At 38.8% G+C, this 16,414-nt stretch overlaps 1 protein-coding gene across 1 annotated transcript in view; it reads left to right on the plus strand.

Moving 5' to 3' along the window:
• TDP1 (tyrosyl-DNA phosphodiesterase 1) overlaps positions 1–16,414 on the plus strand; it is a 56,268-nt gene that overhangs the window by 23,583 nt on the left and 16,271 nt on the right. The window contains exons 13-14 of the mRNA XM_054067971.1: positions 1,347–1,454; positions 5,045–5,147. Coding sequence (XP_053923946.1) covers positions 1,347–1,454; positions 5,045–5,147 — 211 coding nt within the window. The remainder of the gene's footprint in view (positions 1–1,346; positions 1,455–5,044; positions 5,148–16,414) is intronic.

Consider the following 16,414-nt stretch of genomic DNA (forward strand, 5'->3'; position numbering starts at 1 on the left):
ACTTCAAGCTGTGGTTTTGCCTCACAAAATTTCTTAAAGCTAGTTTCATTTAACTTACCATATTTATCTCTGACACTGAATATGCCTGAAGTTTACTGCAACATGAGATCAATCCTGTGCACATTCTCTGCCAGCTGCATTCTGATAAAAAGTTTACAGCTTAGAATGTGTTAAAGCCAATTTGACTAGAAGTAGCCTAAAATTATTATATTGATATATATATGCTCATATACTTGCTGTGCAAAGCAACTGCACTTGTATTTTACTTTAGACTTCTTGTAATCTGTTTTGCCTTTTTTTTTTTTTTTTAATATACCAAGAAAGTTCCATGGTAAAGTTGAAATTTATTTGTATTAAGAACTGATTAAATGAGATATATCCATCTGAAACCCTTCCAGTTCTTTCCATTTATCATTCCATTATGCAGTCTGGAGATAAGCTGACATTTAGACTGAAGGGAAAATATTTCTTAAATACTTCTTTGCTAATAATGTCTTTCCTAATAGCCGAGTTTTTCAGTGAAATAATTACTTTAAAAAAAAAAAAAAAACAAAAAAAAACAAAGAAACCCCCAAGAAAACACCAACGAAAAAAAAAAATGAACAAAAAGGTGTATTTGGAAGCCTTCTTCCTAATTTAGAGTAAGGACTAAAAGCTATGAGTTAAAGGCCCTTCCAAATACCATGATTACATGCCCTCAGTTATGTACAAATATTTACTGCTTGCTTACGGTTTAATTCTGTAATGTTGATGCCGACTTACCCTAGCAATGGCTTGTTGCTTTAAACTAGGGTTTTTTTATATATGCCTGTATAGACCTCTACTCTCAAGCCTTCAAATTTCTCTGTGGCTTAGGAGCACAGAAAAGGGAACAGGAAGGGTGGTGCCAACAGTCTGTTAGTAGCTCCCTGCCTCTACTTCATGCATAATAAATTGTAATAAGCTTGGGGAATTGGTGAGATTTAATTTGGTGCCAAGCTCTTTTGCTTAAAAGCATAACCATTGATAGTCTTCAAAGAAAAAATAGTAGCTGGAAGTTTGGAGTTAGTTTCTTGAGTGCTAGCTGGAGTGAAGGAATGGAAAAAACTTGTTAGGAGAGCCTGATAGAGGAGAAATCTGTCTGGTATGTAAATGAAAAAAAATCCTACCCTTCTGGCTTCTAGTTAGGTTGGATTTCAGGATTAAAAATTTAGTCAAAGTATTTTCTGCCTTTTTGTAGGGGAAACAAGTACCAAATGGGACAAGTGTAAGATAGCATTACTGAAAACATGGTGCTTAAGTATGCTGAGTATTTTTTAGACCTCAAAATGAATCTGTGTGGTAAAAAGAACTTCTTCTTTTTGTAGCAAATGGTCAGCAGAAGTCTCAGGTCGAAGTCATGCTATGCCTCACATTAAGACATACATGAGACCTTCTCCTGACTTCAAGAAGATTGCATGGTTCTTAGTGACAAGGTAAACAACTAACCCATACACCTCTCACTTCATGAAGAAAAAGTAATATAGAAAACTCTTGTCAATCTCAGGCCCAAGTGAGTCACTGCAATATCCCTCATAATACCAGAAGTAGTAATATGAATTTTTGTCCATAATTAATGTTTCTTCATTGCATTGCCCCTTTTTGGTGCTGCAAGTTGAAATTCTTGTCTGGAACTGTTGACAACGACATGAAAATCTTGTGAGGGTTGTAACTGCCAATTTCAGGGTTCAACATCAACTGAAGTGATAAATATTTTTACACCTTGGATCAAGTTTCTTTAGCACATGCTGTATATGAATGTGTTGATTTGCACAAAATAGATAGGAGTTAAATCTAAATTTATCCTTGTGTTGCCTTATCATTACAAAATATATAGATGCCTAGTACTTGCAATCTAACCTTTCGTCAGAATGAGTTGTTCAACAATCTAGCTTTAAGCCTAGCTTTGTATTTCTATTTTTTGATTGTTAAAAAAGCTAGAAAAGGGAGGAAGAAATTTCTTGACATGAAGAGAGAATGTCTTACTGTGAACAAAAAATACAGTTATGTTTCAGTTTTGCCAAAACTGATTTTTGTGTAGCCCTATACGCCAAAGATCATGATCTTTGTATCCTTACTTTTAGATGCTCAATTACTTTATTATTTTTTCCTCATTATATTCTAGTTCCTTAAATTTCATCACTCACTGGTACTGTTGCCTGCAATATTAGTAGTGATTAAGGTACTTTTTAAAGGATTTAACTCATTCAAATATGATACTGAGCTCATCTACTACAGAAATTCATGGTTGCTTCTATTTTTGCTTCTATTTCACTATTTGCTACTATCAGAAAACATCCAATATGTCTTCAATTAAAATGTAATGTTTAAGCTTTGCTTTTTGCTGTAGAAGTAGATTTTAACAACAGAATTGCATTTATTTTGACTCCCAATTTGATAAACATCATAGCAGATATTGATAAAGGATTAAATACAGCCAGCATGGTGCTGAATAGCACATTAAAACAAAAATACCTCTTCAATAAATACTTGTTTTCATAAATATATCAGAATAACAAAATGCTAGGAGAAGAGTGTTTAACACTTGTAGAAATATGCTATACAAAATGTTTTATAATGTAACTAGTCATAATTGAACTAGCCTTCATTCTTCTTAAGTCATGAAATTGAAGCTATTTAAAAATACCAAGTTCCTTTCTGAAACGTGCATCTCAACAAAGAGGAAGTTGGGCAAAAATGCCAGGAGACCTGCATGGATGAACAAGGAACTCCTGTGCAAAATGAAACTGAAAAAGGAAGCCTATATAGGGTGAAAGCAAGAACAGGTAGATTGTGAGGGGAGAAATTGTCCAAGCAGCCAGGGATCAGGTTAGAAAAACTAAAAGCCCAGGTAGAATAAAATCTGTCCAAGGATGTGAAGGACATCAAGAAAGCTTCTATGGGTATGTCGGTGATAAAAGGAAGACTAGGGAGAATGTGGACCCTCTCCAGAAGGAAATGGGAGACCTGGTTACCCTGGATATGGAGAAGTCTAAGGTACTCAATGATTTTTTTGCTTTGCCCTTCACTGGTAAGGACTCAAGCCATACCACGTAAGGCACAGAAGACAAAGGCAGGGACTGGGAGATTGAAGAACCACCCACTGTAGGAGAGAATCAGGTGTGAAATCATCTAAGGAACTTGTAGATGCACAAGTCCATGGGATGTGATGAAATGCATCTGTGCGTCCTGAGGGAACTGGTGGACAAAGTTGCTAAGCCATTATCCGTCATGTTTGAGAAGTCTTGGCAGTCCAGTGAAGTCCCTACTGACTGGAAAAGGAGAGATGTAATGTCCATTTTTAAAAAAGGCTGGTCAGTCTCACCTCTGTGCCAGGGAAAATCATGGAGCAGATCCTCTGGGAAACTCTGCTGAGGCACATGGAAAACAAGGAGGTGATTGGTGACAGCCAACATGACTTCACTAAGGGCAAGTCATGCCTGACAAATTTGTTGTCCTTTTACAGCAGAGCTACAGCATTGGTAGGTAAGGGAAAAATAACTGATATAATCTACTTGGACTTGTGCAGAGCACTTGACACTGTCCTGCATGACATTCTGGTCCCTAAATTGGAGAGATACGGATTTGATGAATGGACAACTCTGTAGATAAGGAATTGTCTGGATGGTTGCACTCAACAAGTTGTGGTCAATGGCTTGATGTCCAGGTGGAGAACAGTGATGAGTAGTATTCCTTAGGGGTCAGTATTGCCACTAGTGTTGTTTCACATCTTTGTCAGAGACATGGACAGTGGGATTGAGTGCACCCTCAGCAAGTTTGCTGATGACACCAAACTGTGTGGTATGGTTGACAAACTGGAGGGAAGGGATGCCATCCAGAGGCTCGAGAGGCTTGAGAGGTGGGCCTGTGTTAACTTCATGAAGTTCAACAAGGCCAAGTGCAGGGTCCTGCATCTGGATTGGGGCAGTCCCAAGCACAATTACAGGCTAGGTGGAGAATGCATTGGGAGCAGCCTTGAAGAGGAGGACTTAGGGGTGCTGGTGTATGAAAAGCTCAACGAGAGCTGACAATGTGTACTTTCAGCCTAGAAAGTATCCTGGGTTGCATCGAAAGAAGTGTGAGTGGCAGGTCAAGGGAGGTGATTCTGTCTGCCCCTCTACTCACCCTTGTGAGATCTCACCTGGAGTATGGTGTTCGGTTCTGGTGTCCTCAACACAGGAAGGACGTGGGTCTGTTAAAGCGAGTCCAGAGGAGAGCCACAAAGATGATCAAAAAGCAGTCTGGCTCAGCTGCTTACTGCGCCCCTTCTTCTCCTAGAACGTGTCCAAGGTCCCAGGAGAGGGCAGGAGGAAGCTGCTGGATATTTCTTTAAGTTAGGGGCTGTAGAAACACAGCATTCCTGTCCAGCTCCTCTCTCTTTCACACAGCACAGTTCTACTGATAATGAAACATTTTCTCACACATTTATGTATTAGAAATAGAATGGTACAACTCTATTGATGATAGCAGTGTGGAAAGTTACAGACTGAGCTATGCACATAGCAATGGAATACGAATCATCCATGGGACATACATGTCATTTCAGACCTGTTGATCACGCCCTGCCACTTCAGTTGCCCAGAGAAGTCAAGGGTGCCCCATCCCTGTAGGTCATCAAAACCTGGTTCAGTGGGGCCTTGAGCAGCCTAGTGTGGTGGAAATGTCCCTGCCCATGGCAGGGGGCTTGGAACTGGATGATCTTTAAGGTCCCTTCTAACCCAAACCATTCTATGATCCTGTGATTAAGTTTCAAACAGCCAGGTTTGTCTTGTAGTTCTATAGGCCACAAGTAGGAAGTATTGTTATCCAGGTGTTGTGTAAATGCCTTTATAGGCATTGTTTCTGCTGCTCCCACTTCACTGTAAAAATAGCAATAAGGAATAATGCCCAAATCACTTCTTAGAAAAAGACTGTTCATGTTGATATGAGATTTTCCACCTAGTAGTGCATTACTACAGCTGTGGTGCAGAAGCATTTTCTGTGACAAGGATTATGCCTGACTGAGATGCTTTTTTTCTCTTTCCAGTGCTAATCTATCTAAAGCAGCTTGGGGAGCTCTGGAGAGAAATGGCACCCAACTGATGATCCGTTCTTATGAACTTGGAGTCCTTTTCTTGCCTTCAGCATTTGTAAGTTCGTAGTTCAAGTACAAATCCTGGGATATGCTGAGAATCTGCAAATATTGATGAATACAAATGTGACTGGATAATCTTGTGATGTTCTGCGTTTACAGGTTAGAAAGCTATTAGCAAGAGGAATTGCACGAGGTATTTTCTAATGTAGAAACAGTCTGTTTTCCTACTCAGCAAATATGGATTTTGGTATTGATGTGATGTTTGTCATGTTATTGAATGGCAATATTTTAAAATTGTAATGTATACTGAATGTTATTGAACAGGGTGATGAAGCCGTCTCTTTCGTGTTTTTTTAAAACTAAGCTGTTCACATTGAAGTGAAGTGTAAGGGTTGTAATTTGAAAAAACAATTCTTAATGTTGAAGTGATTGCTGGTCTTGCTCTTTCCCTGAAATACATTTGCCAAAGCCACGTGGCTGTCTCTTTTCAAACTTCCTGCTTTGAGAACAAGTTTAAACGTGTCTTTGAAAATCACCAATATAAATCTAAGAACATTTTCATAAAAAACTGTTCAAAAGTTGAAGGATAAATCTTCCAAACCTATGCGGCAGCAGTCTCGGTACATGGAAGACAGATTTGACCCAAAAAAAATATTCATAGAATCATAGAATGGTTTGAGTTGTAAGGGACCTTAAAGATCATCTAATTCCAGCCCCCCTGCCATGAGCAGGGACACCTCTCACCAGACCAGGCTGCCCAAGGCCCCACCCAACCTGGCCTTGAACACCTCCAGGGATGGGGCAGCCACAACTTCCCTGGGCAACCTGTGCCAGTGCCTCACCCCATTCACAGTGAATAATTTCCTCCTTATGTCTAGTCTAAATATGCCCCTCTCCAATTTACAGCCCTTCCCCCTCGTCCTATCACTACAGGCCTTTATAAAAAGTCCCTCCCCAGCTTTCTTGTAGCCCTCTTCAGGTACTGAAAGGTCACTGTAAGGTCTCCTCAGAGCTTTCTCTTCTCCAGGCTCAACAACCTTGACTCTCTCAGTCTGTCATATTGTAGTTTGTGAAGCAGAAGTTTGGGAGACGTGAAATAATTTCAGGGTAACTAAGGTCCATCTAGCATGTAGTTTAGTCTTACAGCAGTTGTAGCAGATGCCATGGGGATTAGCGCAATAAACAGCATGCATGTGATCGCTCTTTAGTGTATGTTCCCTATAATTTATTTTAAAGACTTTCCAGCAGGAAAATGGTGTCCGGATCACATTGGTTTGTAGCCACAACTCTGTTTAATCTCTTAACACATCAAGTTCCTTATTGAACTACCTTGCTGCTTTTTAGACACCTGCAGAACCATATAGTAGTGAGTCCTGCAACTTAGTTATGCATTATATTTAAGAAAAAAGCTTCCCTTTTTTGTTTAGATTGGGTTTTTGTCTTATTTAGATCTACTGCCTGATAGTGGGGAGATGCAAGTTTCTTTTTCCTGCTTTTTACTGCTTGTTCTCTGTGGTGAACATGTTAGTACAAAAATGTAATCTACAGCAGTTTGTCTATGATCAGAAAGCATTCAGACTTCTTCCTGTGTGAAATTTCTTCTTTTCCAGAGGAGAAATCACAAGTTTCTGTCTGTAAAGTGCCTGTATGCTAAAAGTCCTTAAAAGTATTTTTCTGATGAATAATATATCTTTCCTAGATAATATTCATGGATGGTCACATAATGTTTCATTTCTGTTGATTAGTGATGTTCTCCCAAATGAATATTTACTCATCTTATGACATTGTAGAAATGTTTACCTACCATCACTGTGTAATTGCAGTCTCCTAGGATCTCATTATTAAGATTGGTTTCTGGCTGTAAAGAACTCTTGTATCTCACTCGACATTTATTAAGGCATTTATGTGGTAGTGTGGTCTCTGATATTGTGAACTTCAGAGGCAGTCTTGAACATCATTCTCCAGTATAGTTTATGCGGGGAAAAAAACTTTTGGAGAAAATGCATTAATCAGACTGAAACAAGGAAAATCCTACAATTTCCTGTAGTAGGAAGCATTGGTTTTGGTATCACTGCACTCTGAAAAAAGCAAAGCAAGCATTGCTTGCATAAACAACTATTAACACAGAATAATGAAGTGTTGGGGGGAAAAGTTATGCAAAAAGATTTTGCTTTTGACAGCAATTGACCTCAAGGGTAAAATAAGTTGGTTACTGTTATTTCCGGATACTGCCAAACAATTTATGTATGGTACTGGCATGATTGTAATTAGTGGATTAAGTTTTTTGTATGAACACAACCAATCACCAGATCGTGCACTCGTTATTTACATAATTTCAGTATTTCAGTTCCAATTCTGGCTTTTCCATGCATTGCTAATTTGGGAAAACATACTTCAAATTAGTAGAAAATCAGGAATAGCTGAGTTAGATTTTTTGTGCCATTAGTGACCATACTTCTTTCAGATCTGAGCAATCTGCAAGATTGTCATGTAAAACAAAACAAAAAAACTAAAACCCCACAAAAAAAAACCTCAGCCAAACAAACAAACCCCCCCCCAATCCCTTGTAAGAATCTTTGGCTTGCATTCTATGCCAAATCTTGCATTCTGTGTGGATTTCTTGCATGGAGCAGGGGCAGGAGGATCAGCAGAATGTTTTTCAGACAACCAAAACTTATGTAAAAATCTTCAATTTTCTTCCCATGCGTAACATTCTGTGTCCTAATGCCTTTAGTCTCATTCTTTTGAGCATTTCTGTAACTAACTTGGTTTCATTGTAAAATCAAACTTGATCAAAATTAACACAATTATTTGGTCAAGAGCATTAACTGATCAGAAATAGAAAAGATTCTGAAGCACTCAAGCCTTAGAAAATTCCAGCAATCCAAAGTCAAAATTTTACCTTCTTTGCAAACTAGTTAGATCTTTTTGCTATTGATGACTTTTGTCATTCTGGCTGTTTATTTAGACCAAAACTATTATTATTTTTCTGCTCACAGTCCAATCTTAGCAGTTGGAGTAAAATCTGCTTTAGGTATTTAAGAGATAGAGAATTATTAAAATGGAATTTTTAATGGAATTATTAAAATGGAAGAAGTATTTCTATTCTTGTGTTTTATCAAAATAATTGGAATTTAAATGCAACGTTTAAGCTAAGTTTACTGATGTTTAAAACTACATTGGATACTTACTAAGCATCTCCAGCCTTTAGCAGCAGCTGGCAGCCCTGTTGACACAAGAAAATTTATAGAGATTCCTCTGTAATTCCAGATAAGTAGTCTACTAGTAGTGACAATGGTAAAGAACGATTTTGGAAGATACTCTTGGGTAAACAGTTCTAATGAAGCTCAAGTTTTCTGGTCATTAGGTTGAGAGGCGAAAAAAGACATTGGTCTCCTTATGAGTGAAAGGGTTTCACTGAAACACTACAAAGATTTGACCTCTCCCTTTTTTGCCAAACCTCTGTTTAGAGGCGACAGATAATTCTGCTAGATGTGAGAAGGGGACAGCATTGCTTTAAATCTTAAGGGCTTTTCAGCAGTTTTTGCTGCCTGCTGTGTTCATATGCGCACTCTAAATTTTTGTGTGAAATGAACCCTAGAGAACACTTAGGTTTTAAATGTATAAGGCTTCTTGACTTCTGGCATTCTGTTTTTTTTCCTTTCGATCAGCCCTCTGAAAGAGACTGCCAGGGTGTTACTATTCCAGCCCCCACTATGTTCAGAAAAAGGTCAAATTCACCTATTGCTATATAGCTCTTAATTTGACATTAGCTGAAGCAGCAGACAGTGTGAAAACTTGCTGTGATGAAAATTTAACCCTTGAGGAAGGGGAAGAAAAATGTTCATTTTGTTTTCAATGTTTGTAATAGCAAAAAGGGGGGACAATTAATACATGTTACACACTGAGGGCAGGAACTGTAGTCTCATATATATTATGTCTGCAAGGTAATATCAGATTAATTAGAGAAGTAGGATTTGTCTGCTACTGATCTACTCCACTACTACCTAATATCTGATTGTTGTAACTGTCTCCTAAAAAAAAGATTTCAGACTTTTAAGACTGTAATGGTATTGTTCTGCTGCCTGGTGTAACACCTGTATAACTGTTGACCCTGCAGCAATAATGAAGTCCTAGTTTTCATCTTGGGAGTTTCCACCTTCTTAATAAGGAAAAAAATGTTATGAAAAAATACAGTTTCTGTGCTGCTTTGAATTTTCTTTTAAAAGTTGAAGATAAACACAACTTATACTTAATATAGTCATTGTCAAATGCAAAAGCTAAGGCCTAGTGTTTTCAAAACTGAACTTCGACTTGTACCTCTGACGTAGTTACAGAAGTGTAAGTAAGCTGTTTTGGGGTTATGGGGTGTCCAGTGGGGTTGTTTGAGAACCCATTGACTTCTCCGAGTGCAAAAACTTACGTGCCTGGAAGATGAGTCACTGCCAACAAGTAAGTACTGCTGATGGATTTAGCTGTAGGCTTCAAGGATTTGAATGGCTGTTTTTTATTGCAGTGTAAATTTATCCTTATGATGTATGCATAATGCAGTCTTGTATCTTATATTTTATACAACAACGTCTCCCATAGCATCCTTCTCCCTAAATGGAAGAGATATGGATTGGATGGATGGGCTGTTCGGTGGATGAGAAATTGGTTGGATGGTCATATTCAGAGAGTAGTGGTCAACAGCTTGATATCCAGATGGAGATCCAGGACAAGTGGTGTCTCTCAGGGGTCCGTAAAAGGATCAGTGGTGTTTAATATCTTTATCAATGCTATAGACAGTGAGATCGAGTGCACCCTCAACAAGTTTGCAGATGACACCAAGCTGAGTGGTGCAGTTGCCACACCGGAAGGAGAGGATGTCATCCAGAGGGACCTGGACAGGCTGGAGAAGTGGGGCTCTGTGAACCTCATGAGGTTCTACAAGGCCAAGTGCAAGGTCCTACACCTGAGTCGGGTCAATCTGTGGTTTCAGTACACCGTGGGGGATGATGTGATTGAGAGCAGCCCTGCAGGGAAGGACTTGGGTGTGCTGACTGACGAGAAGCTCAACGTGAGGTGGAAATGTGCGCTCGCAGCCCAGAAGGCCGACCTGGGTTGCATCACAAGAAGCGTGGCCAGCAGGTCGAGGGAGGGGATTCTCTTGTGAGACCTCACCTGGAATGCTGTATCCAGTTCTGGAATCCACAACATAAGAAGGATATGGAGCTATTAGAAGGGGTCCAGAGGAAGGCTACAAAGGTGATCAGAGGGCTGGAGCACTTCTGCTAGGAGTACAGGCTGAGAGAGTTGGGACTGTTCAGCCTACAAGCTAGATGAACCTTAGTTACCCTGAAATTATTTCATGTCTCCCAAACTTCTGCTTCACAAACTACAACAGACAGACTGAGAGAGTCAAGGTTGTTGAGCCTGGAGAAGAGAAAGCCCTGAGGAGACCTTATAGCGACCTTCCAGTTCACTGTGAGGGTGGTGAGGCACTGGCACAGGTTGCCCATGGAAGTTGTGGCTGCCCCATCCCTGGCAGTGTTCAAGGCAAGGTTGGATGGGACCTTGAGCAACCTGATCTAGTGGGAGGTGTCCCTGCTCGTGGCAGGGGGCTTGGAAGTAGATGATCTTTAAGGTCCCTTCCAACTCTATGATTCTCTGATCTGAAAACCAAAAATTGCTTAATGCACACAAGATGTTTTTTTCTTGGAAATTGCCATTTGATGGTTATAGCAGTAGAGTTCAGTGCAAATTGGCAAAACTCCAGTCCAGGTACTAGAGTTAATACAGAACCACTGTAAGTATCTTGTTATGAGTACTCTAGAGGTTGTGCATGCTACTTCAATCCTTCCTCAGGCATATCTGTATAAGCTTTTGTTGCTACAGTAACATGCCTTTCATTAAATACATTTGAAATGTTTTAGGCAAATGCTTTTGGCAGAGTTTTTCCTTCATGCAGCTTTAAAAGTCAGCATTTCAAGAAGATGGTTCCAAATATCTTTAAATGAGATTTAATTTAGCATAACTTTTTCTAAGACTGTGTTTCACTCTGATACTCTGCAGTAAATTTTATAGTGATAGCAACTTACCCTTGGGATCTCAGTCTGTCAAAAATAATTCATTTCAAAGGTGTCATTAGGCATGAGAGTTTTGTTTATTGGGCCATCTTTTGTCATAAAATTCTGAGGAAATTTTGTAACTATATTCAGTTAAAAAGGAGCCTTCGGCAGAAATTGAAGTAGCTAGTTACTCCGTTAGAGTAAATTAATCCAATTTCTCTACGTACAGTGGATCAAAACAACAGAAGTTACTCAAACCTAGCCAAGTTGTTGATCTCTCTGGGTAGTTGTAGGGCATTCTTTCAATAATAATCTTGGGATTGTGGCAGTCATTTTTGTCTGATGTTCAAGGCCTTTCTTCCTTAAACTTATGACTGCCATCTACTTAGTCTGTCAGCCTAGGAAGCATAATATATAGTGAAGCTTTGCTGCAACTCAAGAGCACGTGCTGGTGACATGTAAGTTGCTGTACCTGTCTGACTCAGCAGATCAGTCTGTTAGAGAATTAACCACCTGATAAGGCAAGTTAGCATCTGACTTACCTCAAATATGTCAAAGCAATAGATTAGCTTAACATGTGGAACTGTGTCATCTGTTGGCCTGTCCCCTGACTGTAGCCTGTCCATGGCTGTCTTTACTTCTTTAGTTGTCCTGGTACTGGTGGTCGGTGGATTCCTTGTGCTTTAAACCAGCTCGAATTGGCCAAAATCAAATTGTACAAGTTTTTTAAGTGTTCTGTGAACCATCTCAACATGGTCAGGTGCATCCTATTGCAAGGAAGAAGTAGGAAGGACAAGTTAAAGGGGGCAGAGAAGAAAGGGGAATATCATAGAATTGAGATAATGTTTTGGCCTGGTTTGGGAATCAGAGCCTTTGGAGGGGGCTGATCAGTGAAGTTTTGGATTAAGAGTTGTAAAAGGCTAGGACCTGGCTGTGGAAAATGTGTTGTGTACTATAGATGGCAAAGTCAAGCCCCCAGATCTTTCACTTGTTGCGACACTGATTAATTTAGAGTAGCCACTGTTGGCGGAGTAAAAGGCTTTCATATCAAAGGCCTATTTCAAAACTCTTATTAGCTAAAAGCAGATACATATAGAAAAGTATAGTGGGCAGGCATGTATGTAGTACTTCATCCTCGAAGATTTCTTCACCTAGAGACTTTAGCCTCTTTGTGAACATCTCTTAAATGTCTATGAGTTTCTGCCATTCACAGCTGGCTCTGGCTGAGTTCCACAATGTAACAATGTCATATTAAGCACAGTGTTCTGAAAATTAGTTTGATTTTATTGTTTTCCATTCTTGCATCAAAGACAAGATAACAATGTGACCCCTCTTCATCTTTTCCACACCACTCTTTTTATAGACCTTTATCTGTTTCTGGGCTGAAGAGTCCTTAGCCTGCTGACTTGCTCCTAGGGTAGAGATTGTTTGATCATTCTTGCTGCTTTTCTGTATTTATTTTTTTTCCTTCTGTTTCGTTTGGATTGTGAGGGTAGTGAGTGGGGGGACAATGGTGCACATGAGATGCTGGTATAGATCTGGAAAACCAGATCCAGATATAAATCTGATACAAAGATGTTCTCAAGGTTCTCTTCACTGCACCTGTTTGGCCTGCTATATATATTTTTTTTTTTTACCAAGTGGTATGTAGTAGGTTAGGCTTTGATTTCTTTTCAACAAGTGAATGAGAAAGTTGTTCACCCAGAATTGACAGAAGGTTGTACACATGGGAAACAATTCTATTGTGCTTAATGATAAAGTTTAGTTTGATTTTGTCAAATAGCGCTAATTAAAATGTATGCAATATAAAGATACTTTCTGTAAGAACAGTGCTTTCTTGTCAGCCCTCACAGCTCTTATTTGTCTTATGTAAATTATATAAAGCATTCAAAAATGCTCCTCTACAGATGGCTGTACTAAAATCTGTTGGTGTGCATGAGATAGTCTTACATGTGAGTTTTGGACCTCTCAGAACACAATTTAATTGAAGCTTGAAAAGCTGGAACTTAAAAAAAAAATATGTAGCATCCAACACTTATTTTGGAAGAGAATACTTAGTTCTTGTCCTCACAGTTCCCTGTATATTGATACTTCATTGTGAAGACTGGCAACTAGGAAAAAATTGACCTGTCAGTAGTGATGTGATCTGGTGCATATGGGAGCAATGTAGGGAGAGGGACTGCAGCTTTCTTTCCTTTACTGGGAAGTGCTTGCAGAGACATTTGATAACAAGGATGTAGTTGGAGAGACAAACATTAATACTTGCCTTATGTACATGCAATCATCTGATATTGAAGTTGTAATGCTTAGCTTGTGACTGTCTTACATATATGCCCCTGTATGTTAACTCTGTAAAGTGCTGCTGTGATAATCTGGTTATTAAGTTTTTCATTGGTAAAGTGTGGTTTTAACATACTGTGTGGCAGAGTAGTCTTACGTGAAGACAATGGGGAACTAGGAATAGACCAACACTTCTAGAAACTGAATGTTTAAAGTTTTTTGCAAGTAGAAATCTCAGAATGCAAACTAAATTAAGCATATTGAAATGTAACTGAGCATTCCTAGGCCTCAAGAGACTCGGTACACTCCAGCTATTGGAAAGCTAATTTAATACTGCCTAATAATTTAATACAGAAAAATAATTTCTGATAGTCTGTTTCTTCAGATTGTTTCATGCCATTTGATCACAAAGTTAATGACAGTTATTCTCGTAGAAGTTAGAACTTGCATAGCACACATTTAATATTCCTGATCTTAAAAACTCCACCAGCTCTGCAGTTTATGCCTTCTATTTTCTGCTGAATACCAATTTGGAGGTGGATCGTTCCTCACTTGCCATCTGTTGACTGCCAGTTTTTGTCTGTTTTTTAAACAGGTTCCAGAATGCGTGCTTTGAGGTAGTGTCTTTGCCTGGTGTGCTAATGCAGACTCTCAGAAATACGTTGAATGGTTGTTCTCAGCATAGCAGCAGCTGTCATCCTTTACAGTTTTACTGTTTAGGGGAAAATCAGCTGAATCTGACATTGGAACACAAGCTTCTCTTGATTAAAAAATAATGTTTAAAAAAAATGATCATGCCCTGTGTTTGAACTGCATTTCCTTTTCTATCTCTGTTTCTATTTCTCACCTCCTACATCTTCACTCTCACTTGTGCTCAGCTTGTTCTTTCAGCTGCTCGGGATTCCTTTCCAGAGGCTGAAATAAATTACATCTTTATCATGTAAAACAACTTGAGAGAACCCCATCACCTAACAGCAAGTAGTTCTGGGAAGCATGTTGTAGTAATTACTTTGTTTGAAAAATCCTAGAAGTGTCTACTGGAAAGCTCTTTAAATAAATAGTTGCTCCTCACAGCTTCTGACCAGTAAGGTTCTAAGCTACACTGAGCTTGACCTGGTATAATGCTTGAAATAAGCTTGAAATGGTATAAAAGTTTGAATAAACTTGAAATGGTATAAAAGTTTGAATAAACTTGAAATGGTATAAAAGTTTGTGAAATACTTCCATCTTCTAAAAGGTCTGAAAAATATGGTACTAGCCAGTCAGCTTTTGGAAGTATAAACTCGGAAATACAGTGATTGCTATTAAACTGAGAAATTACCCATTATTGCCTACTTAATGCTGCTGTGTGCTACAGTATTGAGGGGGTTGCTCATTAGAACTGAAATGCTTAAATTTTTGCTAAGTTCAAACAACTGGACCAGGCACCTTCAGTCATAGTTCAACTCATACCAGAACTAAAATTAAGTAGGTTAATCTCTTTGACTGTAATGTTAACTTCCAAAGTAATGTAGTACCACTTCCTTCTTTGATTTCTCTAGTTTCTGATGGTCTGATGTCCTGTATGAAATAGAGTAGAAGTGGGGAAACAAACACAGTGTAGGTAAACCAAGATTTTATATGTGGGCTTTAGGATGTTAAATCTTGCTTTTAGGGTTCACAGAACTGCTATAAGGTTTTCAACCTCCAGTGGTAAACACACCTAGAGTCATGTTTTTCAAGCTGAGGAACTTTGGATTTAGATTCCTGAATTTGTCAGTGTAGGTTTCTTAGAAAAAAATGTTCTTATATAATTCAGTAACGCTCTGTTTTGTATAAATGTGCCTCAGTGTTGAGGAAGGATTTAATTGTGTGTTTTCCTGGCCCGAGGAGCATGGTCACTGCAAAGTTTCTGTGCCTCTAACTTTTTACTGTCCCAAACTAGTGAGTTTTTAAATAGCTTTGCCAAACAGCAGGCTTTTTTCCGGTTTACTGGCATAGGAAAAGGGAGACCCATAATCGTCCAGTGGAATAATCAACTCTATTGTATGAGATATTACTTCAGTGGTGTCAAAATACTGTAGTGATACCAGTGTTAATTCTCTCACAAGTAGGGATAGCAATTTATCTTGTGTGATATTTTTTATCACTTGCAATCTGCCTTGTGTTTGTGGGGGGAAAAGAAAAAGGCTGTCTGGACAGCAGAATTTTAAAAGCTGTTCTACTTTTTCCCATTCTTCCTCCCAGTGCCTACTTTCACAATGTATGATGCTAAGGCAATAATAGAACCCACCATAGTATCTAAAATTTCATAAGTACAAAAAAAAAATTACATTTCTCAGTTAGGAAAGCCTCTCTTAACATTTAAAAATGTATTGCTGTAAGGAGCAGTCAAAGAACAAAATGTAGCTGCAGAGGGAAAAATTCTTAAAAATTAGAGCACGGCTGAGGAAAATTTACAAGGCAGGCAGAATTTCTTTAGGCATGATCATGCTGGTTTGGTTTTGGGAAACAGCAGTGAGAGCTGTAAACATCCAGGAAATGGTCAAAACAGCCAAAATGTGTGACTTATTTAAATTTCTGTGTGATCATATGTGTGTGAAGATAGACACATGAGAGTTATTTTTAAAAGCATGTGAATCTCCTCACAGAGCCTCATTAAAGAATGTAGACTTACTCTGGGATGTTTTGAGGAAGACTAAATGTCTTTTCTTAGATCAGCATTTCCTGAATGGAAGAACTCTACAGCTTAAATTTTGACAGACAAATAAAACAGTCTGGGATCAACTGGGGGAGTCCAGCAATGTTGGAGGACAGCATTAGCAGAGAAATAAGACTCTCAGAGGAGAGGAGAATACATAACTGGTGACTACTGAGGAAGAACAAAGAGGGGGAAAGCAAAGGTGTAAAACAAGAGAGGGATGCAAAATGCCTGAAAAGAAATATACTGCAGTTAAAACAGGGCACAGAGGGATAGAAGAAATGAAGCAAATCCCAAAACATTACTGGGTTG

The sequence above is a fragment of the Cuculus canorus genome, chromosome 5 (genome assembly GCF_017976375.1).
Source record: "Cuculus canorus isolate bCucCan1 chromosome 5, bCucCan1.pri, whole genome shotgun sequence".
NCBI lineage: Eukaryota > Metazoa > Chordata > Aves > Cuculiformes > Cuculidae > Cuculus > Cuculus canorus.